This window comes from Nothobranchius furzeri, chromosome 9 (genome assembly GCF_043380555.1).
Source record: "Nothobranchius furzeri strain GRZ-AD chromosome 9, NfurGRZ-RIMD1, whole genome shotgun sequence".
In the NCBI taxonomy this organism is placed as follows: domain Eukaryota; kingdom Metazoa; phylum Chordata; class Actinopteri; order Cyprinodontiformes; family Nothobranchiidae; genus Nothobranchius; species Nothobranchius furzeri.
In genome coordinates this window covers 34,906,515-34,931,056 of record NC_091749.1, presented here as the reverse complement: position 1 = coordinate 34,931,056, position 24,542 = coordinate 34,906,515, and the positions used below count along the sequence as shown (strand labels likewise).

The window sequence follows — 24,542 nt, the reverse complement described above, 5'->3', positions numbered from 1 at the left end:
AGCAACAATCTTAGCTGCCACATAAGTGAAGCTTTGCAGATATAATCTATTTATAAACTCAAACCACTAAAAAAACATGTCTGGTCCTCAGCCAGACAGGGACAGTGAACCATAGCAGACAAACGTGAGAGGAGACTGGTTCTGAAGGTTAACTGAGAACAAAAATAAAGAAAAATAATTGTAGGTTTTTATTTGTGACTCAGGTTTTAGCAGAGAGAGAGAGTAAACTGGTGTGTTATAGAATAATGTGATGGTGTAAATGTAGAGAATTACATATTGGTTAGGGTCGTGTGTTTCTACATTGGAGTGAAGGAACCTACTGGATCTTACAGTTGTCACCTTGTGCACTTTGATCTGTTAAAACCTGCCTCTCTCTCTGCTCTGCCTCGTCTTCACTCCGTTGGGACGGACTCGCCATTAAAGATGGGCTCTGGAGTGGGATGGGTCCCAAAACCTGAGGGTAAACAACATGAAAGACTTAAACTAAAACAGCAGGTGAGATATTTGAAGAAAGAAATCCACAGATTAACAAGGAATAATCAGTTTTCCTCTCCACCTGGAACAGCTCCTTAAATCTTGCTCACCTTGGCATCGGGTAGAGTCTGCCGGCCGGCCAGCCGCGGGCTGCAGCGCCTCGCCGTGGTTCTCCTCACGATGAACGGACTGGCCTCTCCTAAAGGAATATCAGCAAACCCTGAAGGACGGAGGGGGAGAATGAACTCTGTTATGAGGCCAGATGTTGGTAAAGTTCTGCAGCTCTAGAACATCACCCACCTTTCTGCACCAGCTCAGGAAGTCCCTCTGGTCTGAACTCTTCATCCTCCTGCTCAGGTCCCGGTTTGGGCGTTGTCATGACGACGCTGGCTTTGATCTTCTTTGTCAGATTGTGCAGAGCTTCCTGGGCGCCATCTTTGTCGCTCATCTCGCCGACACCTCGTTTCCCAGCAGACGGGCCCCGGGGAGACCTGAGAGCCGTTGAGGGGACCAGGTTCTCCATATCATTTTTAACTTCCTGCGGTTTGGAGGACTTCCTTCCTGAACGTCGGCGCTTGTCTGCGTCGTTGGGTTCATTAGTGTGCTGAGCTGCAGATAAGTGCTCCAATCGTACCTTCAGCCCTTCGTTGCTCTCCTCTAGTTTATGGACTTTAACCATCAAGCTGCAGTATTTATCCAAGCTCTCATCAGCCTCTCTGCTTTTCTCCTCCAGAAGTCTGTTCACCTCCTCCAACTCGCAATCCTTCTCCTCAATCTCCTTATTCTTTCTGTCGAGGGAGTCCGTCAGCTCCTTCAGCTCTTTGTTTTTTCTACGATTCTCCTCTAGTCTCTCATCTGACTCCATCTTTTTCTTCTCTAGGGAAGCCTTCAGGCCTTCGGCTTCCTTCTGCCTCTCCTCTGCCTCCTTCTTCAGCAGGTTCACTTGGGTCTGAAGGTCCTCGCTGCTTCGTCCTTCTGAAACCAGAGAAGACAAAACACGACTCAACCAGCTGCTCCTTCCGTAGAGACTAAAAATCTCTCTAGACACAAAAGAAAACAGATGTAGAACTTTTAAAGACTTTAATTGGTTGATGTTGTTAACCAATTGGATGATTAAACCACCTGAGCTGTCCAACAGCATCTGCTTCTCCTGCTCCAGCTGTTTGCAGGACTTCATCCACAGGCTCATTTTGCTTAAAGCAGAATCTTTGTCTTTAGACAAACGAGCAGCTTGAGACGTTAAGTCAGACACCTGGAGAGGGAATAAATACCAAACATGAATCCACCTCATTGGGGGAATTTTCCAGCCCAGCCCTGTTTTTGATCTTTGAGCTCACACACCTGTTTGCCGAGTTCTGAGACGGACCGTCTGTTTGTTTCTAGTTCCTTCTCCAAAGATGCGGCAGTCGTCTGAAGAATCTCACGTTCTTCTCTGAGCCTCTCTCTCTCCTCCTCTGCCTGCTGCTTCTCCTGATCCAGCAGAGAAACGACCGAGGACAGGTTCTTCTTCTCTTCTTCTAGTTTAAAAACCGAGGACTGCAGTTGTTCTTTTTCAGCCTCTAATTTCAGTTTTTCCTGCTCTGTTTTCTCCATTTCTCGTTGTGATAGAGAAAGAGTTTGATGCAACTCCTGTTTCTCCTTTTCCATCAGGCAGATTTGACTCTGGAGCGTGCTCCTCTCTTCTTCCAACGCTCTTCTCTCCTGATTCAGTTTGTCTTTCTCCTGTTTCTCAGACTCCAGAGTGCAGAGCACGTTCTCCCTCTCCTCCTCCAGCGTGAACAGCCTCAGCTGCAGCTTCTCCTTGTCTTCTGCTAGTCGCCCGTTTCTTTCCTCTAACTGCTCTTTCTCTGCTGTGAGAGAGGAGATGGATTTAACGGATGCTCTTGTGTCTTCCTCCTTCTCCTTCTCCGAAGCTCGCAGCTCTTCTTCTTTAACTTCTAGACGTGTTTGAAGATCTTTTATTTCTTCTCCCAAAGATTCCATTTGTGTCCTCAGGTCGTCCCGCTGAGAGCAGAGCCTTTCTCCATCTGCCTGCAGCTCCTGAAGTGAACCACACAGAAATTCTTTCTCCTTGTCCAGCTCCACCAGCTCAGACTGGATCTTCTGCTTTTCTCTTTCCGTTTCCACACACTTTTGTTCCAGTGAACCCTCCCTCTCCCGAGAGGCTCCCAGTTGGGCCAGGAGATCATCTATGTGCCTAATTTGTTTCTCCGCATCCTCTCTTCGTCCCTTCTCCAGCTCGTCCACTCGATTTCTCTGCCTTTCCTCTTCCTCTCTCCTGTCCAACTCCGCCCTTTCCAGCCCTCTTTCCAACTCATCCTTGGCTGCCTTCAGCTCTTCGATCTCACCGTTTTTGGCCTCCAGCTCCCTCTCCAGATGTGCTTTCTCACATCTCAGGCTGTCAAGGGCGGCAGAGAGGTCAGAAAGCTTCTTGTTCAGCTCCTTCTTCTCTTCTTCCACCTGAGAAGCAAACAAAGACTCTTAGGGAAAAAGCAAAGCAGGTATTAAAGAAAGGCCCAGAAGGTGTTAAAGTTAACATGAAGGTACCCTTTTCCTCTCATCCTCCAGCTCAGCTTTGGATGTTTCAGCCTGTTGAAGAGAAAATCTAAATAAGAAAGGAATATTTTAAACAGTCAGATGTTTTTTTGTTTAACTGAATACCTGTATCACAGCTGCCTCTAGACTTTGCTCCAAATCTTCCTTCTCTCGCTGCAGAGCATCGATGCGATCCTGCAGCGAGTCGGATCTCCTCTGGGCAGCTACAGAAACAAAACGCCACATTAACTCAAACACACGGTTGTGAAGGTGACCCTAGAGGGTTTGTTGTTAAGGGTTACCTTTCAGCAGCTCGCCCATCTTCTTTTTCTTCCTCTCATCAGACTCGATGCGGACCTGGAGCTTCTCGATGCCGGTCCTCATCTGCTGGACTTCATCCTGAGTGGAGTTCAAACGAGATGCAATCTCTCCTTTTTCCAACAGAGACGCCTCCAGAGACTGAGACAGACAGGACACTTCTCCCTGTAAAGCCTTAAAAGCAGGAGGGAAGCAGAACGTTAGGATCAAAAACTCTAAGAAGAAAGACGGTTTCTGGGGTTTAATTTAAGCAGACCTGGATCTTGCCGGCCATGGACTCTGTGTTTTGACTGCTGGAGGTCTGATCTTCTCTGATCTGATTGAGACGACCAAGCAGCTCCTCTGTTTCTCCGTTGTGCTGAGAAATCACCTGTTCCAGAACCTTAACCTGCTCCAACAACTTTGTGTGGACAGAAAGAATCACTTTAGTAAAAACTACCAGTGAAAACATATTTTCTTCTTCGATCTTTCAATAGTTACCTGATCCCTCTGTGCCTCGAGTTTCTCCACACTACTCTGCAGGACTTCCTTCTCCTTCCCTCCTGCTCTGATGTCATCCTCCAGGATGGATATTAAATTCCTGGTGTCACAGTCAGTCTTCTCCAAACTGTGAGCCTTTTCTCTCCACCGACCCAAAGACTGGCTCAACTCATCTCGGTCTTCAGTGCAGGACACAAGTTCAGATCTCAGCTGGCTTGTCTGCAGACACAAATTAAAACATTTAGTCCAGCTCGGTTATGTTCCTCAACAGAAATCAGAAGATCCTGAGCTAATTTGTTGATGTTTGAGCTCAGAGTGCTCACTTCTGTCTGGAGCGTTTTCATCTGCTGCTCCATTCCTGAACAAGTCCTCTTCTGCGTCTCCACTTCTTCTTTGAGCCTGCCGCTCTCCACCTGCATGGCCTCCAGCTCCGACTCCATTCCCAGTATGTGCTGCTCCAGGTTCGCCTTTTCTGAGCGAACCCTCTTCAGCTCACTCTCCTGCTGAAGGAACTTTTCATCCCATCCACCTACAGAAGAAAGTAAAAACATCTCATTAATGCCACAAATAGAAGAAACAAACACCAATTTGAGATTTAAGGACAAACCTTTTGCCATCTCAAGTCCTTCCAGCATCTCCACAACGTCCATCAGCTGACATTTAGACGTTTGCAGTTGTAGAGTTAACGTTTCCTTCTCCTCCAACAGCTGAGTCACCTAAAGAAAAGCCCAAACGTAAAAACCTCTGGACTACAAACATCACTGAGACGCTGACAGCGTGCTGTCCTTCTACCTCCTCATCCTGAACTTTCTTTGCCTCCAAAGTGGTGCTCAGCTGATGCATAGCATCATGAGCCGCCTGCTCTGCAGCCTGAACTTTCTGCTCCAAGCTCTGAATTTGGACTTCCAGGTCAGAGGTCAACTCTTTTCTCAGCTGCAGCTCAGATCTCAGCAGGTCACAGTCTGAGCGGAGAGACTCCAGCTGGCCCTCTTGTTTTGAGAAGAGTTCCTTAAAGGAGCTGAAGTCTTGTTCCTGTGAGGATTTGTGTTCTGACCGACAGACAGACAGTTTCAGTCATTCTGTAAAATTATTAATAGCAGAGGTATAAATACAAAATAACTCACCAGGTGATTTCTGAGATTGTTTAGGACTCGGAGCGGAAGGCCAGTCACAAGTTTCAGGCTGATTTTCTGAAACCTTGAACGAATAAAAGTTAAAAATCAGTTCTGTAAATAATCCAAACACATCGTTTTGCTGTGATCAGGGTATCTGCAGATTTAAGGGAGCCAAATTTAAGACTTTTTAAGACCTTTTTTAAGGCCACTTGGACCAAATTTAAGCTAGTTTTTAAAATTAAATTTAAGCTATAATTTCCAGCTATTGCCTGGAACCGGTGCTAACCACGTCACGAACGTGGGATTAGCCATCCAGTTACCATTAATGTTGCACTTCCCCATGGCGCAAACTCCCACTAGCGTGCTCATCTAAAAATAGCCCCCTTTCACAACCAACTGAATGTGTACGGTTCCGCTTACGCCAACATCGTACACAAAACTTGCTGAACACTAACTAGAAATTCACAAAAATGTTATAGAAATAAAAGAATCTTGTTTATTGGGTCTTTGGTAATTTAAGACCTTTGGAAACTGTATTTAAGGATTATTTGTCATTTTTAAGGCCTTATATTTGAAAAAGCAAATTTCAGACTTTTTAAGGACCCGCGGATACCCTGTGTGATACACATAGATGAAAAAGCTGTTTGCAGTTATGCCACATTGACTTTGACTCTTTATTTTCTACCTCGTCGTCATTTTTCATTTCTTCAAACGTCTCCTTCTTCTCCAGCAGCTGATCATAGATCAGCCCTGTTTCGGAGTCACTCGCCTTGAAGCTCGCCTCTTCCTCTCTGTTGGAGCAGAGGTGAGTTTATTAAATTCATAATTAAATAAAAAACAAACACTCAATACTTTCATGTTGTGTTTAGTAGGAATCTCGCCATTACCTCTCGTCCTTGTCACAAAGCTCCTGCTGTTCGTTAAGTGGAGGAAACTCGGTTCTGGTACCAAAATCTGGCTCGGCTTCCGTCTCAGCTGAAGAAATAAAAGCTAATAATTAGAAACTTAAATAAACTGTTGAACGTTAAGTAACCGCAGTCAGCGCTCACCAGAGACCCCAGAAGCCTCTGGTTCCTCGTGTCTGATTTCCTCTGCTGGGTTTGGGCCGCCCTGTGGTTCTGAGAGCTGCTGTATGAAGCCGTGCTGTTGGACCACCTGTTGGAGCAGTAGATCGTGCTGCTGCTGGAGCTCAGTCAGCTCCATCTGTAAAACTGTGAGCTTCTGGTGAAGTTCAGCCTGATCTGCCTCAAACTTCCTGTTCCTGTGAAACAATATTAACGCGTTTACCTCTCCAGAAACAGGCTGAAGGAAAAATCAAGTAGAGGACGGTTCCAGACATACTGCTCTTTGTTGTGCTCTTCATTCTTCTTCTCCGTCACCTCGAGATGCTCCTTCAGGTTCTGGCGCTCTTGTTCCGAGGACACCAGGGAGCGCTGGACACACTGGTTCTCCTCTCTGAGAGAAGTGATCTCCTCTTGCTGCTTCTCTATGTTTGCTTGTAGCTGCTGGTTCTCCTCGGCCGTTCGGCTCATCCTGGACTGCAGTTGCGTGTTTTCTTCACACACCTGGGAACAGTTATCCGTGATCCGTTTTAAAGTGGAGACTAGATCTGTTTTCTCGGAGGTCAGAGTACAGAGTTCCCCCTGCAGCTGAAGTTTCTCCTCCTTCACCAAACTCAGCGTAACACCCAGCTGGGATCGTTCTTCCACAACCCGATCATAGTCCGATTCAACTCTGAGTTTTTCTGCAGCGATTTGATCAACTTTCCCTTCCATTTGCTTTTTTTCCTCCAATAGTTGTTCAACTCGAGTCTGAAGCTGCTTCATCTCTTTGGATAATTCACCCACTCGGACCTCCAGCTTTTTCTTCTCTGCCTTTTCAGCATCGACTTGCTCTTTCTCGTCCAGCAACTGTTTCAGAGCCACCTCCAGGTGGGCCTTCTCCTGCAGTAGCAGACAGTGACGGTCATTGTTGTCCTGAATCGTCTGCCGCAGCCTCGTCTCTGACTCGGCGGTCTGACGGAGCTTAGACTCTAAAGCTGCAACGCTCTCTTCCAGCTGCTGTCGTCTGACCGAGTCCTCCTCCAGACGGGTTATTTCACCGCTCCTCTCCAGCAGCTCCTCCTTAGCCGTGACGTATTTAGACTCCAGCAAAGAGTTCTGAGACTGGACCTCATCTAGACGGGTTTCTAACACAGAGACCTGAAAATAGACAGAAGCCGTCAGTAAAAACTCATTAGTAAAGTAAAGATGCGTGTGAAATCCTAACCCTACCTGGGCTTTGCTCTCCTCCAGTCTGGCCTCCATCTCACACACCAGGGTCTGGCTCTGAGCCAGCTGGGTGTTTAGTGATGCTATGGTTTCCTTGAGCTCCTTCATCTGATTGTCGGCAACGCTCATGGCTGACTCGTTGTCCTCCAGATCCATCTGCAGCATCTCCAGCTGCACCTTAAATCAGTAAATTCACACTTTAAACTTGAATGGTCTTTTCCAGCGTAACACTTTAGCCTAAAGCTAAAAAACAAGTTTTAACCAACCTTGATTTTATTCATGGCGACCATCTTCTCCTTCAGGAGATCCGAAGCTTTGATCTGCTCCATCTCTGCTTTTTTGAGCTTCTCCTTCAGACTCTTTATGGCGTTATCTCTCTCCTCCAGGCCGTGTGAAGCTGCAGACAAAGTGGACTTCATGGCTCGGATCTCGTCTCCACGGGAACTGGATTCAGTTTTAGCAGCAGCCAGCGACCCCCGAGTGACCTCCAGCTGCTCTCGAAGGCTCTTCTCTTTGTTGACTAAGTTTTCCACCTCTAAACTGTGGCTCTTTGACTCACTTTGCATCTTTTCTGTGAGATCTTTAATTTCTTTCTCCACAGCAGAAATCTGTTCTGTTTTCTCAGACAGAGCGTTCTCCAGACTGGCCTTTATTTCATTTGTAGAAGAGAGACTCTTCTCAGCAGCTTCTAGGGACTCATTAATGCGATGGAGGGACTGATTGGTTTCCTCCAGCTGTCTCTTCAGGACTGGAAGCTCTTCTGCGGCTTCTCTGTTTGCAGCTACTTGCTCTTCTAAGGAGGCAATTTGCTCCTGCAGGGCGTTCATCCTCCCAGTTTGACGCTGCTGCAACATCTAGACATGAATGAATAGCAAAGATAAGTTTAAAAACAAAAACATTAAATGAGACTTTTACAGAGAAATCCGTTTCTACCTCTGCTTTCTTCTCCATTTCTTCAACTTTATTTTCCAGATCAGATTTTTGTGTCTCCAAAGTCACGATCTGAGCTTCAGCCCCTCTGAGCTGCTGCTCCTTCTCCTCAGTCTGGCTCCTCTGATCCTTCAGCTCATTCTCCAGCTCTCCCAACTCTGCTGATTTTTCCTCGTACATCTTTCGGAGTTCCTCTTCTTTCTCCGACATTGTCTTATTTAGTTGTTGTAGCTCAGCTCCCAGCTGCTCCTGGACCTTCAGGAACTGCTCCAATGAGCTGATCTGAAATTTTTCATATTTGTTTGAGCAAACTTTACTTACAATTGTTTTCTTTATAACCTGATAAACAAGTGAAGTTAATAAACTAGAAGCTTTGAAGATGGTCTTGTGTAAAGTGAGCAGTACAGACCTGGTTTTTGGAGAGCAGCAGCTCCTGCTGGACCTCCTCCTTCTGCAGCTTTATGTGCTCGACCTCCTCAGCCTTGGCTAAAACATTCTCCTCACACTGCTTCAGTAGAGCCTCCTTCTCCTCTGCCAGTCTGAAGGAAACAGAAACACAAAACAATACGTCATTTTATTACAGCTCGAGTAAAAAAAAAAAAAAAATTAAACTATTAAGCGTGCGCCTCTCACCTGACACTCAGCTCCTCCTGCTGTGCAGCAGACTGATGGAGGCTTTCTTTCAGCTGACTGATCTCAGCCAGGCCCAGCTCCACCAGCTGATCCTTGGAGTGCAGCAGGTCACAGGCTGCCCGCTGCTCCTCCTGCAGCTCAGCATTTGTCCTCTCAGCAAGTTCTGCTCGAGAGATTTCCTTCTGCAACCGTGACTCCAGCTCTTTGACCTGATCAAGTCATTAAATCAGGGAATAAAAACTTAATTATAATCCTTACTAGAACAAAAATGTGTGAGAAGACAGGTGGAAGATCTTGTTATATACTTGGTCTACAATTTACTAATGCTTCTACCCAAGTATTCTGTCCCCTGGTGGATGAACCAAGTACTGCACGCAGCACATGCTATTCTCTTCCTAACTTGTGCAAAATTATCTATTATAATCTAATAAAAAGCTAAATAAACACAATTTTCAGACTACTTTTTAATTTCTTTTAAAGAATTTTCACACTTCCTATGAAACGCAAAGGGTTATCCTGAAGTCTCACTTGTGCTCCGAGCTGATCCAGCTGCTTCCCGACATTCTCCAGGTCTTTGCTGTGTTTATGTCCAGCTTCAGAAAGCTGAACCTGCAGCATCTCGTACTGATGCGCTTTCTCCTCCAGCTCTGTGCTCTTGTTGAGGAGTTCTCCTTTCAGAGCATCGATCTGAGCAGACAGGCTGGTTCTGTCTCCCTCTGCACACAATAGCTTATTCTGCAATAACACGAGAAAAATCCATGTTGGTGTTTGCTTTCATTTTCATATCTGGTGCATTTACTATTTCAGAGCTGAGTAAATGACTGGAACCCTGATGACGCGATCATAAGAAATTCCATGTTTGCACTGACCTGCAAGTCATTTTTAGCTTCATTCAGAACTGTGAGGTCGCTCTCCAAGCTGCTGATTTTGCCATTGAGCTCTGTTTGCACAGCTTCTGTCTGGTTTATTAAAGCCTCCTTCTCCTTCTTCCACTCCAGCAGTGCTTGATGTTCCTGTTTCAGAGCTTTACTCTCATTCTGGCTCGCAGTGAGGTTGGACTTCAGCTCCTGGCTCTCCTTCTCGACGACAGCCAGCTTACTGCTCAGCCTCTCCGTCTCTTGCTTCTGCTTCTGAAGCTCGTTCTGGGATCTAAAATGAAAAATAATTTAAAAACAAATAATAACAATTTTTGATACTTTGTCATAAACTGGGTGTTTTATTTTTTTAAATCAAGGAGCTGAAATTGTTCGTACTTGTCATGTTTGGTCTCAGCTTCAGAAAGTGTTTTCTTTAACAGGTCCAGCTCTCGTGCTGCAGCCTGATTCTGCTGCTCAAGTTTGGACTGAAGTTTCTTCAGATCCTCACTCTGTCCTTCTGATCGAGCTAAAACCAAAAGGCAAACCAGGTCACCATGGTAACATGGCATCAGAAACAAGAATGACCCTGTAACCCAGAAGCTAGAACCTTAATGAGGTATTAACTAATTGGCTTACTAATATGATCCATCCTCAATTTAGATAAAATATAAAATATAAATTAAGGAAATTAACAATACTAATTAATAGATATCTAATTAACTAATAGATAATTTCATAATGAATTATTGGAAGGGTGAATAACTAAAATAACGAGTTTAATATTAAACATCGGTTAAAACAAGAATCTTGAACATCACTAACAGAAACAGAAGAGGAAAGCTGTATACTATTGGTCCAGGTGGGAATCTGAAATTTCATTGGCTGAGAGAAATAAGTCCCGCCTCCGCGAAATAAAACCGTGCGACGCAGCTGAGCGAGAGGAGAGACAAACGGCTGTGCAGCACGCAGATACAGAAAGCAAAGACTGAGCGGTTAGAGAGAGAGAGAGAGAGAAAAAAAAACAACGGTCGAGGCCGTGAAGAACCCTGATTTGGGTGCCGCATAGATAGAGGGAGAGGCGGACTTGACTCCTTCTAATAAGAGCTAGGAACTTGGAACCAACGCGGTGAGTAAAGAAAAAAGAAGAGAAAAAGCTAACGATGCAACTTAAAAAAAAAAAGGAAACTTAAATAGCTTATCAAATTAATTCCATTCTTATAGATTTGTGTGGAGACGACAGAGTGAACCAATCCTCTGTAGGAGGGAACCGTTGGAGCGCGTTGGTGAGTGAATGAGATTAAATTCAGTAAATTATTAAATTCAAAAAGCTAATTACAGCAACCGAGGTGACAGCAGTGGGCTGCTAGACGTTAGATCCCAGGAGTTAACATCTCAAACTACCAGTTAACGGTGGTAGGGCATATAGGAGTTAACGGCTCAAACCGCCAGTTAACGGCGGTAGGGCATATGGGATTCCCAGGAGTTAACGGCTCAAACCGCCAGTTAATGGTGGTACGGCCTAGATGTACAAGGTCCTCAGGGGCGTTATAGCTAACACCATAGAATTAGCAATGCGTCCCTTAACCAAACATTTAATAATAAAAAAAATAGATAAATAAAAATAAATAAAAGCTAACTGATTAGGGAGGAATTATTTTACAAAGGTGGACCAAAGGACCAGAATTTATATTTTGTTGAATTTTGTTATAGAACATTTTATTTATTTATTTATTTATTTATTTATTTATTTATTTATTTATTTATTGTGTTACAGATATACAAGGTGTCACAATGCTGTATAGAAACACAACTAAATGTATCCTTGTTGTCATGAATGTATTTCTTGTTGAATAGTGTAGAGTAATAGAATCTAACTGAGCCTATTGAGCTGAACAATTGTTGTCATATGTAATTATATTTCCAGAGCTACTGAGAATTATTTTAATAGACAATCAAATTGATGTTATGTTAGTTGAACTGTGAACCCAAACATGATTGGCTATGCCAATAGAGTGAAGCATTTGTTTAAGTCTGTAAGACTTTATGCTGTGATGTGACGAGAAGGGTCGATGCCAACTCGCTAACAGTCCTGTTGTTTACAGGCTGGGTTTTTTTTTTTCCTTGGGTTTGATCCCGACTCCTATGATCACTCACTTGGAACGAGAACTGGATTTCTTCCTGACGAGGGAGATGGCGAGCCTTAACCACTGAACGAACCAGGACATCTCAAGTAACTGAAGAGCAGACTGCTCTCTTCTGTGAACAATCTCAACGGTGTGGTAGGAAAAAATCGCACCACCGGACTGACTTTCACCCCAAGCGTGGGGATTTGACTTGACGCCGGCTGACTTGTGACTCATATGATCAAATCTCATACCGACCATTTTACTATTGTCGATTGTTTTCATCTGTTTTTATGTGTTATCTTTATGTGTTATATCTCCCATTATTATTAAAATTTAGTATATAAACCGTTTCATGCTATACCCGTGACTCCAGTCATTCTTAAACAACCTCCAATTCTCCCCGAACCTAATTATTGGCCCATTTGTTTATTTTTTCTTTTAATTATCTTATTGTATCCTGTAATCCGGTTACATAAAACTTGGCGAGCCAGCCAGGAGAATTGTAGAGTTGTTACCTTAGCTAACCATTGACTGACATCATAAGAGTGCCTGGAGGTCACAGTGGTTTGCCATTTTGGCATTATTGGTACTTTTGAGTGTTTTAAAATGGAAGTTGTGAAAACAGAAAAGGTCAAAGTTTCAAATGCTGTTTTAATCAGTGGGTTAACTGATACAGACCTTGATAACGAAGTCTTTGGGTTTATGGAAGGATTCGGACCAGTTAACAGGCGCATTAAGTTACCAAACTGTGATCAGATTATTGTGGAGTTTCAACATGAAGCCACTGTTAAGGAATTAAAGAAACAATGTTTACCCTATGACAAACCTTGTACTAGGAACCCAGATGTTTTCTTCCATATTCAAGACCTAGCCAGCGCGTACAGTCTAGAAACTAGCACATCTGCCACTGATGCCTATCTGTCAGAGCTCAGGGACATAGCTGCGCGTAGCAATCAATCATTTAAAGACCTTCTAATGGAGGAACTGGCAAAAATTGGGGAATCTTTAGGAAGGGATACCCATGCATCTGAACCAGTCACTGAACCAGAGCCAATGCTCCATAGTGACCAAGTTACATATTCCCTGCCTTTAACACCAGAAGTTAACTATATGAACAACTCAAAGGACAATTGTCCACCTACAGAGACTGGAAAACAAAACCCTTGCATTCCACCAAATCTTTTAAACACACCTGAGGTTCAGCGAGTTATTGTGGAACACATTGTTAAAAGCAGTGAGGTTATCCCTCCGCCTACTTCACAATACAGACTAAAACCGTTCTCAGGGCGAGTTCCACACCCTTCTTTTGAAACTGACTATGATACTTGGCGTAGTAGTGTAGTGTTATGCATAAATGATCCTTCACTCACCAAGTCCCAAATTGTACGAAGAATCGTGGAGAGTCTGTCAGCCCCAGCAGCGAGCATCGTTAAAGCTCTTAGTCCAAAATCCGACCCGGAAACGTACCTTGAACATCTCGATTCAGCTTACGCAGCTGTCGAAGACGGCGACGAGCTCTTTGCTCGCTTTTTAAACACAAACCAGGACAGTGGTGAAAAACCTTCCGATTACTTTCAGAGGTTATACACCTTGTTAAACCTAGTTATTCAGAGGAATGGAATTTCCTCCAGTGACGCCGACCAGCAGCTGCTCAAGCAGTTTTGCAGAGGCTGTTGGGACAGCTCGCTGATTTCAAACCTGCAACTCGAACAAAAGAAAGACAACCCGCCTCATTTTACAGCACTTCTCCTCAAACTGCGCACTGAAGAAGACAAACAGGCTACTAAAGCAGCACGCATGAAACAACACTTAGGGGCACAACGAACTAGAGTGTATTCAAATGTGCAAACAACATGCTCTCAGAGTAAAAACACTTGTGAACTGGAAATAGATGATAACTGTGATGACTTACGCAAACAAATCGCTGAGCTCAGGAGCCAAATTGCACAGCTTAAGGTTAACAACACAGATAAAAAGGCAAAGAAAACTCAAAAAGAGTCAAAACCCCGTGTGGGGACTAAAATTCCAGATGAGCCCAAACAGATTCAGCAGATAACAGCAGTGGTGCCCAGACCAAAGCCTGGATACTGTTTTAAGTGCGGAGAAGATGGGCACATAGCTTCTAGCTGTAGCAACGAGCCAAATCCAGCACTAGTTGCAACTAAAAGACTTGCTCTTAGACAGAAGCAGCGCGAGTGGGAGATGTCAAAGCCAATTGCTCAGTCTCCTCCTTTAAACCGGTAGAAGCTCCTATCGTGGGACAGATAGGTGCTAAAGTAGAACCAAGTCCCTCTAAGGAAAGGACAGAGAGACTTTTTTGCAAGCCAGTTCATGCTCATTCAGTGCCAAAACTTCCCAAAAGATTAGTGGGTGGGCGATGCACAGCTACAGTCTCAGTTAACAGTGTTGAATGTAATTGTTTACTGGATTCAGGGTCCCAGGTAACCACCATTGCCAATTCTTTTTACCAAGAACACTTACCTGACCTCTCAATTAAACCCATCAGTAATCTGTTAGAAGTCGAGGGCGCAAACGGTCAAGCAGTTCCTTATTTAGGATACATAGAGATAAGTGTCACATTTCCAAAAGAGCTCGATCAGTCTGGACTTGAGTTACCTACCCTTGCGTTAGTGGTTCCGGATATAAGCTCAAACTCTGATACACCACTACTCATTGGCACAAACACACTCGATCCTTTGTATGAGCAATTGTCTGCCAATAACTTACCTGATTCCAAGGCACTCTCTTATGGGTACCAACACGTGCTAAAAGCCTTAGCAGTCAGAAAAAAACAAAGCAAAGATGGACGAGTTGGTGTGGTGAAGCTTCGAGGGAGAACCCAAGAAGTTCTCCCTGCAAATAAAAAACTGTTACTAGAAGGGTTTATGCAACCCAGCCAAAACAAGCATGAGCCTTATGCACTCATTGAACAACCCACCAATGGTTCTCTACCAGGGGGTATAATTGTAGACTGTTGCCTCATTTCCTTACCTTCACATGGTCCATACAAAGTACCTGTTGTACTAAGAAACGAAACTAACCATGACATCACATTACCCACTAACTGTGTGATCGCTGAGTTAGTTAAAGCCGATCGTGTTATGCCATATCCAGAACCTGACAAAAGTGATCAGAAAGTACTTGCGGCGTGTAGTTTGCAGCAACAGACTTCACCTTCAAACCCTCCTCTCAGTTTTGACTTCGGTACTTCGCCCTTGTCCGAAGAATGGAAAGGGAGGATCACCAACAAACTTAACACTTACTCCGATGTGTTTTCGCACCACGATCTTGATTTTGGTCATACACAACAGATAAGACATCACATCAACTTAAAAGACGAGACCCCATTCAAACAGAAATCTCGGCCGATCCATCCACATGATTATGAAGCCGTGAGAAAACATTTGGAAGCCCTCTTGGAAACCGGTATAATAAGAGAGTCGGAGTCTCCATTTGCCTCACCAATAGTCGTAGTTCGGAAAAAGAATGGTGAGGTACGTCTATGTATAGACTATAGAAAGCTTAATCTGCAAACCATTCGCGACGCATATGCCCTGCCTAACTTGGAGGAGTCCTTTTCTGCTCTCGCTGGATCACAGTGGTTTTCTGTGATGGACCTCAAGTCAGGTTACTATCAAATAGAGATGTGTGAAAAGGATAAACCTAAAACTGCTTTTGTTTGCCCGTTTGGGTTTTATGAATTTAACCGTATGCCACAAGGAATAACAAATGCTCCAAGCACTTTCCAACGGGTTATGGAAAAGTGTATGAAGGACATTAATCTGAAGGAAGTGTTAGTTTTCCTAGACGACTTGATCGTCTTTTCCAACTCCTTGGAAGAACACGAAACCAGACTTTCTCACGTTCTTGAACGGCTTAGAGAATACGGACTCAAGCTATCACCAGATAAGTGTCGTTTTTTCCAGACATCTGTGCGTTATCTTGGACATATAGTATCTCGAGATGGCATAAAAACCGATCCAGATAAGGTGGAAGCACTCAAAACATGGCCGAAGCCTCAGACTTTGAAGGAACTCCAATCTTTCTTAGGATTTACCGGTTATTACCGACGCTTCGTTAAAGATTACTCAAATATTGTCAAGCCACTAACATCTCTCACGGCTGGTTATCCACCCAAACGGAAAAACTTTAAAACACCACCATGTAGATCAAAGTACTTGAACCCCAAAGAACCCTTTGGGAATCGTTGGAGCCAAGACTGTGAGAAGTCCTTTCAAACTATTATTGAAAAACTTACCACTTCGCCAGTTCTTGGCTACGCTGACGCAAAACTCCCATATCTAGTACACACAGATGCTAGTACGACCGGACTCGGTGCAGCGCTATACCAAGTGCAAAACGGTGTCACACAGGTAATCGCTTATGCAAGTCGCGGTTTAAGCTCTAGTGAAACTAGGTACCCTGCGCACAAGTTGGAGTTTCTAGCCTTAAAGTGGGCCATAACAGATAAGTTTCATGACTATTTGTATGGGAACACATTCACTGTCATTACTGATAATAATCCGTTAACTTACCTCTTAACAACGGCAAAACTCGATGCAACGAGCTATCGTTGGCTAGCTGCGTTGTCCACCTATAATTTTGACATCAGATACCGTGCAGGTACACAGAACGTTGACGCGGATGGCCTGTCTAGGAGGCTGCATGATAAACCTGAAGACAACTCAAAATTCACTGAGGAATGCCAACGACTAGATGAGTTCCGATCTCATCTTTTTTCCTCTGTCAAAGAAGTCGAGCTTCAACTTCAAGCCGAAGCAGTGAAGGCAACATGCCAAAAGCACATGGTCTTGGATGAGACTGATTCTCCTTGTGGTTTAGTTCAGTCACTTGCCATGTCTGCAGCGGCCATTCCAGACCTATTCCAGTTGGAAGACAATAGTGACAGTTTCTTTGCTGTGCCCAAGTATAACCATGCTGACCTTGTCTCCTTGCAGAGGAAAGATCCAACCATTGGCCGAGTCATTCAGCTGCTTATGACTGACAATAAACCGCCAACTGATACTATTGCAGAACCCCCGGTGGTTCTTAACCTTTTGAGAGAGTGGAAACGGTTTGAGTTTCAAAATGATTTACTGTACCGGAGACGCCAATTAGGACCAGAGACATCATTGCAGTTAGTCTTGCCTGATTCATTACGTTCAACAGTCATGCAAAGCCTACATGATGATATGGGGCATCTTGGGGTTGAACGTACGACAGATCTCATTCGGTCCCGTTTTTACTGGCCAAGAATGGCTAGTGATATCGAAATCAAAGTTAAAACTTGCGAAAGATGTATCCGTCGGAAGGCCCTCCCTGACAAAGCTGCTCCAATGGTGAGTATTACCACCACCAGACCTATGGAGTTAGTTTGCATGGATTTTCTCTCCATAGAACCAGACAGTAAGAACACTAAAGATGTCTTAGTGATTACAGACCATTTTACAAAGTATGCAGTGTCCATCCCAACCAAAGATCAGAAAGCCACCACCGTCGCGAAGAACCTGTGGGAACATTTTTTAGTCCACTACGGGTTTCCTGAGCGTCTTCATAGTGATCAGGGACGGGATTTCGAATCACGTACAATCAAGGAACTTTGTTCTTTACTTGGTATCCGTAAAGTCAGAACGAGCCCTTATCACCCTCGTGGCAACCCCGTTGAACGGTACAATCGTACATTACTCAGCATGTTGGGAACTTTACAAGCCACTGAGAAACATCACTGGCGCGATTTTGTAAAACCACTTACTCACTCGTACAATTGTACAAAAAATGACGTGACGGGATACTCTCCCTACGAGCTAATGTTCGGTAGGCAGCCTCGGTTGCCTATAGATATTGCCTTTGGGTTACCGCATTTGAACAAGCCCTCTATAACTCATTCTCAGTATGTTAAAGAACTGAAGAGTCATCTGGAACAGAGTTATGACATTGTCATAAAAAACTCTCAAAAAACAGCGAGGAAGAACAAAGAACGGTTTGACAGAAACATTCGTGAGTCCACACTAGGTGTGGGAGATCGTGTTTTAGTCCGAAATCTTCGCTTAAGAGAAAAGCATAAATTAGCAGACAAATGGGAGCAAACAGTGTATATAGTTCTCAAACAGATGGAAAACTTGCCAGTATACACTGTAAAACCAGAGAACGGAGAAGGACCCAACAGAACACTCCACAGAGATCTTTTACTGCCTTGTGGTTTTCTCTCTTCATTAGAAAATGAAACAGAACGCGTTACGAAACCTAGCAGACCTCATACAAGACAGAGTTCAGCCTTAGAACCTGACCCAGATGAGCCACTTGACGAAGAGGTAGATGAGTTTTATTACTCTGATCTTCCACAAGTGCTAAACCGACCATCCTATCAAATAGCGGTCACCTTGCCAAATAGGGAACTCATAGCAGATTCAGGACCGGTAAATAATATTCAACAACAAAACACACTATCCTTACACACAGGGGATCGCAAGGAACCAACCTTAGCTGGTAATGAAAATGCTGAATTGTCCTTACTTGACAAAGGCATCAACACCGAAACATTCTTACCTGACAGAATGAGTGAAACTGCGACATTCTTACCTGAAAGAGTGAAAGAAGCAGCAACATACTTACCTGAAAAAACGAAAAAAAACGAAGTATACTTACCTGACGTAGAAACGGGGGATGAAACTAACACAAACCTACCTCAATTGGATGGTGTCCTAAAGTCGCAGCAACGTGATGTAAGTTTTGAACCCATCATACACGATCAGACACATACATCTGAAAAGACCAAAGTCTTAGAGAATAGCTCATCAGCTCTGTCGGAAACAGAGAGCTCACTTCGTCCTGTCTCAGTTGAGAATCAAACCGAAACGGATGAGCATGATACTGTGCAACCAGAGATGTATGTCAGGAGATCTGAACGAAGTAGTCAGCCTCCTCAAAGACTAACTTACTCTCAATTGGGCAATCCACTAGTGACCGTAGTTAGGTCCCTTTTCCAAGGACTTAATAAAGCTTTTATTGACTCTCTTACTCAAGAAGTTGTGTACCCCGTAGAAACAATGCACAGGGACGTGCATGATATTTAATGGGGGAGGATGTAACCCAGAAGCTAGAACCTTAATGAGGTATTAACTAATTGGCTTACTAATATGATCCATCCTCAATTTAGATAAAATATAAAATATAAATTAAGGAAATTAACAATACTAATTAATAGATATCTAATTAACTAATAGATAATTTCATAATGAATTATTGGAAGGGTGAATAACTAAAATAACGAGTTTAATATTAAACATCGGTTAAAACAAGAATCTTGAACATCACTAACAGAAACAGAAGAGGAAAGCTGTATACTATTGGTCCAGGTGGGAATCTGAAATTTCATTGGCTGAGAGAAATAAGTCCCGCCTCCGCGAAATAAAACCGTGCGACGCAGCTGAGCGAGAGGAGAGACAAACGGCTGTGCAGCACGCAGATACAGAAAGCAAAGACTGAGCGGTTAGAGAGAGAGAGAGAGAGAAAAAAAAACAACGGTCGAGGCCGTGAAGAACCCTGATTTGGGTGCCGCATAGATAGAGGGAGAGGCGGACTTGACTCCTTCTAATAAGAGCTAGGAACTTGGAACCAACGCGGTGAGTAAAGAAAAAAGAAGAGAAAAAGCTAACGATGCAACTTAAAAAAAAAAAGGAAACTTAAATAGCTTATCAAATTAATTCCATTCTTATAGATTTGTGTGGAGACGACAGAGTGAACCAATCCTCTGTAGGAGGGAACCGTTGGAGCGCGTTGGTGAGTGAATGAGATTAAATTCAGTAAATTATTAAATTCAAAAAGCTAATTACAGCAACCGAGGTGACAGCAGTGGGCTGCTAGACGTTAGATCCCAGGAGTTAACATCTCAAACTACCAGTTAACGGTGGTAGGGCATATAGGAGTTAACGGCTCAAACCGCCAGTTAACGGCGGTAGGGCATATGGGATTCCCAGGAGTTAACGGCTCAAACCGCCAGTTAATGGTGGTACGGCCTAGATGTACAAGGTCCTCAGGGGCGTTATAGCTAACACCATAGAATTAGCAATGCGTCCCTTAACCAAACATTTAATAATAAAAAAAATAGATAAATAAAAATAAATAAAAGCTAACTGATTAGGGAGGAATTATTTTACAAAGGTGGACCAAAGGACCAGAATTTATATTTTGTTGAATTTTGTTATAGAACATTTTATTTATTTATTTATTTATTTATTTATTTATTTATTTATTTATTGTGTTACAGATATACAAGGTGTCACAATGCTGTATAGAAACACAACTAAATGTATCCTTGTTGTCATGAATGTATTTCTTGTTGAATAGTGTAGAGTAATAGAATCTAACTGAGCCTATTGAGCTGAACAATTGTTGTCATATGTAATTATATTTCCAGAGCTACTGAGAATTATTTTAATAGACAATCAAATTGATGTTATGTTAGTTGAACTGTGAACCCAAACATGATTGGCTATGCCAATAGAGTGAAGCATTTGTTTAAGTCTGTAAGACTTTATGCTGTGATGTGACGAGAAGGGTCGATGCCAACTCGCTAACAGTCCTGTTGTTTACAGGCTGGGTTTTTTTTTTTCCTTGGGTTTGATCCCGACTCCTATGATCACTCACTTGGAACGAGAACTGGATTTCTTCCTGACGAGGGAGATGGCGAGCCTTAACCACTGAACGAACCAGGACATCTCAAGTAACTGAAGAGCAGACTGCTCTCTTCTGTGAACAATCTCAACGGTGTGGTAGGAAAAAATCGCACCACCGGACTGACTTTCACCCCAAGCGTGGGGATTTGACTTGACGCCGGCTGACTTGTGACTCATATGATCAAATCTCATACCGACCATTTTACTATTGTCGATTGTTTTCATCTGTTTTTATGTGTTATCTTTATGTGTTATATCTCCCATTATTATTAAAATTTAGTATATAAACCGTTTCATGCTATACCCGTGACTCCAGTCATTCTTAAACAACCTCCAATTCTCCCCGAACCTAATTATTGGCCCATTTGTTTATTTTTTCTTTTAATTATCTTATTGTATCCTGTAATCCGGTTACAACCCCTAAAACCGGCTTACCTTTTAGATCCTCCAACAGTCCCTGTGTGCGTTTGAGGACCTGGTCTGAACTCCTCTTCTCCTCTTCCAGCTGAGACAGACTCCTGCTGCTGCGATCCAGCTGAACAGTCAGACTGTTTTTCTCCTTCTGTAGCTCCTGGAGAAAAGTAGAAATGCATTCATTCAAATATGAAATAATATCAAATAAATGAAGTTAAAAGCACTAAAGAGAAAGATCTGAACACACCTCTGTTTTCTTGCAGAGCTCTTGCTCTTTGCTCTGGCTGGCCTGCAGGCTTTGTTCTGAACGCAGCATTTTCTGTTTCTGTTCTTCAATTTCTTTCTCCAACTGATTCTTCTGGAGGCGCATCTACACATTTCAATTATAAAACTATTTATGACACTTTGCAAAGTAAAATAAAACAAGCCACAGCAGGATGAAATACTGACATTGGATCAGTATAGTCGTTTAGTGGTAGAAAGAAAGAAATATCTGTTTCAAAGCTACCTTCTCCATGTCAGCCTGAAGCACATTGTAGTCTTTTTTGGACTGTTGGACCTCTTGTGTAAGTTTGGTTCTGGTCTGGTTAAGCTGCTGGTCCAAAGCCTGATGAGAACTCTGAAGCTGGGCCAGCTCCTGCACAAACCAAGAGTCACTCGGATGAAAAGCCAAACACAAGCAGAGCCTTTTAACAACAAGCTAATGCGTTGCTTCACCTTTTGACTGTTCCGTTCTTGGTCCTTAATTTTCTGCTCCAAGTTTCGTTTGCAGCTTTCTGCGTTGTGTCTCTGACAGCTGAGCTCCTCTGACACCTGCTTCAGCTTCTGCTCCACAGATGAACACTAAAAACAGCACAGATCAACATTTCAGCCATCTTTGTCAATGCTCTACGTACGCTCAACTCAATCAATCTGTTCTACCTTGGCCTCTAGCTGCTGGTGTCTATCTGCAGCCTGACTCCTCTCCTGACCGGCTTTGGATAGGTCTCTGTCCCGCTCAGCTAAATCTTTGCGGGCCTGGTTCAAATGAGTTTGGAGTTCCTGCAGTTTGGAAGATTGATTACGGATTTCTTTCTCCTGATTGGACAGATTCCTCTCCAGCTCTAACACACGAGTGCGCAGCTCTGAAGGAGAAAAACAAAATACTTGTTACTGATCGTGTGACTCAAACAAAAATGTTAGGAAATTTAGCCCTACACACTTAAAAATAAAACACAAGAAAGTGTAATAAATACCCTGGTTAAGAGTCTTTAGCTGCTCCGTCTGCTGAGAGGACCCACAGGGACTCTGAACAGCTCTAGATGAACTCATCCGCTGGTTAGATTTAATGGGCGTCTCCTCATGGGACTCCCACAAGGATGTCCCTCGTCTCTTCAGAGGTGTCTCCATCGCATCCTGTCCACGTACGCCGTGATCCTGTTGTTGCCACGGAAAAATAGACGATCCAGCTTGGCGAGCTGCGATGTCCTTGTGGCTGACGCTGACCGATGACTGACTCAACGTCTGAAGAAGCATAACATTTTTACCATTTCATTCAAAAAAATTTAAGCTAATGAAACCCTGTTCACCATTTACTCACTTTGACCTGTAAAACTTTGAGTTCAGTCTCCAGTCTTTTTCTTTCCTCCACTTCTTGGTTGTATTTCTCCTGAAGCTCCTCCAGCTTGTTATCTGTGAAACACAAACTAAACAAATCAGCCCAGGAACATAAACTCTGCATCACTATAAAGACACAAACTAAAATACCCTGCTGTCTGTATGCTGGGACTGGAGCTGGTGTAGCAAAAGTCTTTTGTGGCGTGCTGCAAGGCTGCAGCTCAGAGGAGGAGCAGGAGGAGCCAGCGGGTTGAGAACGATCCAAGTCATTTTTGTACCTGAGCAAAGAAAACAAACAAGGTTGCAGGGTATTGAAAAGCAAAGGAATATTTTTTCTAATTATTTCCAAATGCAGTAATCAATTGAACTGATTTTATGTAAATAAAAATATAGCTATGAAAACTTACTTTTTGAGCTCCTGTTCCAGTCTCTCTATTGTCTTCCTGCAGGAATTAAGCTGACCTTCTAAGTAGCTCACCTAAAACCCAGACACAATGAAGTGAAAACCATATTCATCAAGTTGATCCCCAAACCTCACAAAGCTTTTTTTTTTTATGTCTTTGGAAAAGTGATCAAGCAGGTTAAGTTAACAGTTAAATAACTTTTTAAATTGTGTGTTGATAGAACACAGAACTTCTTATTACTGGCTCCTATTGGCAGAATATTTGCCTTTAGCAAAGTTGCGGTTGGTTTTCATAAAAGTATTTTGGTAATCTGAAACACAAAGCTACAAAGCATAAAGCAGGCGGTTTCTTGCTGCAGCTTTATCTTAAATCAAATACACACATTTAAAGCCATTTTTCTTCTCATATCAGAAGCTGACCTGCTGTTCTTTGATTCCGAGGTCACGAACAATCTTTTGACGACCTTTCTCCAAAGCATCACATGATTCCACTAAAGTCTGATTTTCTCTTTTCAAAGCAGAGATCTCTGTACGTTCATTGTCCACCTGAACAAACAAAAATATTTATTATATGCAGATGGAAAAAGTTTAGTTTGTAAAGGAAAACCCTCATTTTTTATTAAGGACAAACCTTTTGTTTCTGTTTTTGTAAGGCAGCTTCCAAGGACTCCAGCTGAAACTGTTTATGTGTCCTCTCCTTCCTAAGTTTGTCCAACTGGGCTTCCATCTCCTGGATCTTCTGCAGGGCTTTGCCTGGAAGTCCATCCTTCCACTCCTCCACCGCCCAGCTCATGGTCTCAAACCTGATTCAAAACACAAACAAATCAAACACAAACAACCAAAGCCATGTCCTGAAATAAACTTTCATTTAAAAACTAAATGTAATTTTTTAACAAATATATTTTTTTAAATATAGTTTACGTATAAATATGAATTACAAATTAAAATGGATGAAATCGTTACAAAATATACGTTTTTATTAATCTAATGTTCTTCAGTTCTAATAACAGCAGACTCTTGTTTAAATTGAACGTGATGAGGAAAAGGAGCTAAAAATAAGCTAGCAATGCTAGCACCGTGAATCTCTCCACCTCAAAACAACGGTGTTAAACTGGCTAACTACCAAACACAAAATTTTAAATGTTACCAAAAACATCATGAATTTTAAGTGGACATTTAGGGGCAGTTATTCTATAAATTCTGTTTAAGTAAAGCTTTATGGTTTGACTATTACGACATTTCATCATGAAAACAGACATATTCACAGTTTTATCTTGATTTTAACCTAAAACATATCAGCGGCTGAAAATCAAACACTGTGTTAAACCAGTAAATGTTTTAAAACAGAGTTATGAAACTATTTAAATGAGATTTGGGCATATTTACACTTACTTCGAGCGCGAGGCGTCTTTATCGGATCCAACTGTGTGAGTTCTCCTTAGAAATTTCAAATTCCAACAAAGAAAAAGGGAGATAATCTGATTGGCTGACTTGAATCAACCTACGCATCTGATTGGCTCACTCATTGTTCAGTTTCCAAAAGACAGTGCCACCATGTGGTTGGATGTGTAGATGTCACTACTGTCAGAGTAAAGTTGCTCGGGAGTTTGATTTACCAGAAATTATTGACACAAATTCCCCTAATTTTCAATAGCAAAAATCGCTGAAAATCATTTGATATTTTACTAAAAGTTGTTTTAAAATATATTTATGTAA

General features: G+C 42.8%; 1 protein-coding gene across 1 annotated transcript; it reads right to left on the bottom strand.

Moving 5' to 3' along the window:
• Nucleotides 1-173: 173 nt before the first annotated feature.
• On the bottom strand, nt 174-24,279 carry cenpf (centromere protein F). Its single transcript, XM_015952747.3, has 38 exons — nt 24,219-24,279; nt 23,458-23,629; nt 23,247-23,372; nt 22,831-22,901; nt 22,574-22,701; nt 22,407-22,498; nt 22,063-22,330; nt 21,749-21,951; nt 21,545-21,670; nt 21,336-21,464; nt 21,075-21,197; nt 20,849-20,984; nt 10,009-10,138; nt 9,625-9,904; nt 9,284-9,490; nt 8,756-8,964; nt 8,532-8,661; nt 8,126-8,404; nt 7,459-8,046; nt 7,196-7,369; nt 6,264-7,123; nt 5,972-6,183; nt 5,810-5,897; nt 5,608-5,713; nt 4,932-5,004; nt 4,600-4,856; nt 4,415-4,523; nt 4,131-4,336; nt 3,808-4,026; nt 3,584-3,727; nt 3,312-3,501; nt 3,136-3,233; nt 3,022-3,063; nt 1,816-2,934; nt 1,597-1,726; nt 775-1,449; nt 585-694; nt 174-454 (listed from the first exon to the last, which is right to left on the bottom strand). The coding sequence occupies exons 2-38, from the start codon at nt 23,617-23,619 to the stop codon at nt 317-319; spliced, it is 8,337 nt and encodes a 2,778-aa protein (XP_015808233.3). The 5' UTR covers nt 23,620-23,629; nt 24,219-24,279; the 3' UTR covers nt 174-316.
• Nucleotides 24,280-24,542: the final 263 nt, after the last annotated feature.

Bases quoted from the DNA above. Each gene is read 5' to 3' on its own strand.
- cenpf (XM_015952747.3), bottom strand. From the start codon at position 23,619: ATGAGCTGGGCGGTGGAGGAGTGGAAGGATGGACTTCCAGGCAAAGCC. The intron at 22,702-22,830 runs GTAAGTTTTCAT...TTCTTTGCTCAG, and splicing joins CTGGAACAGGAGCTCAAAAA to GTACAAAAATGACTTGGATC. The intron at 6,184-6,263 runs GTATGTCTGGAA...ATTGTTTCACAG, and splicing joins GAAGAGCACAACAAAGAGCA to GAACAGGAAGTTTGAGGCAG.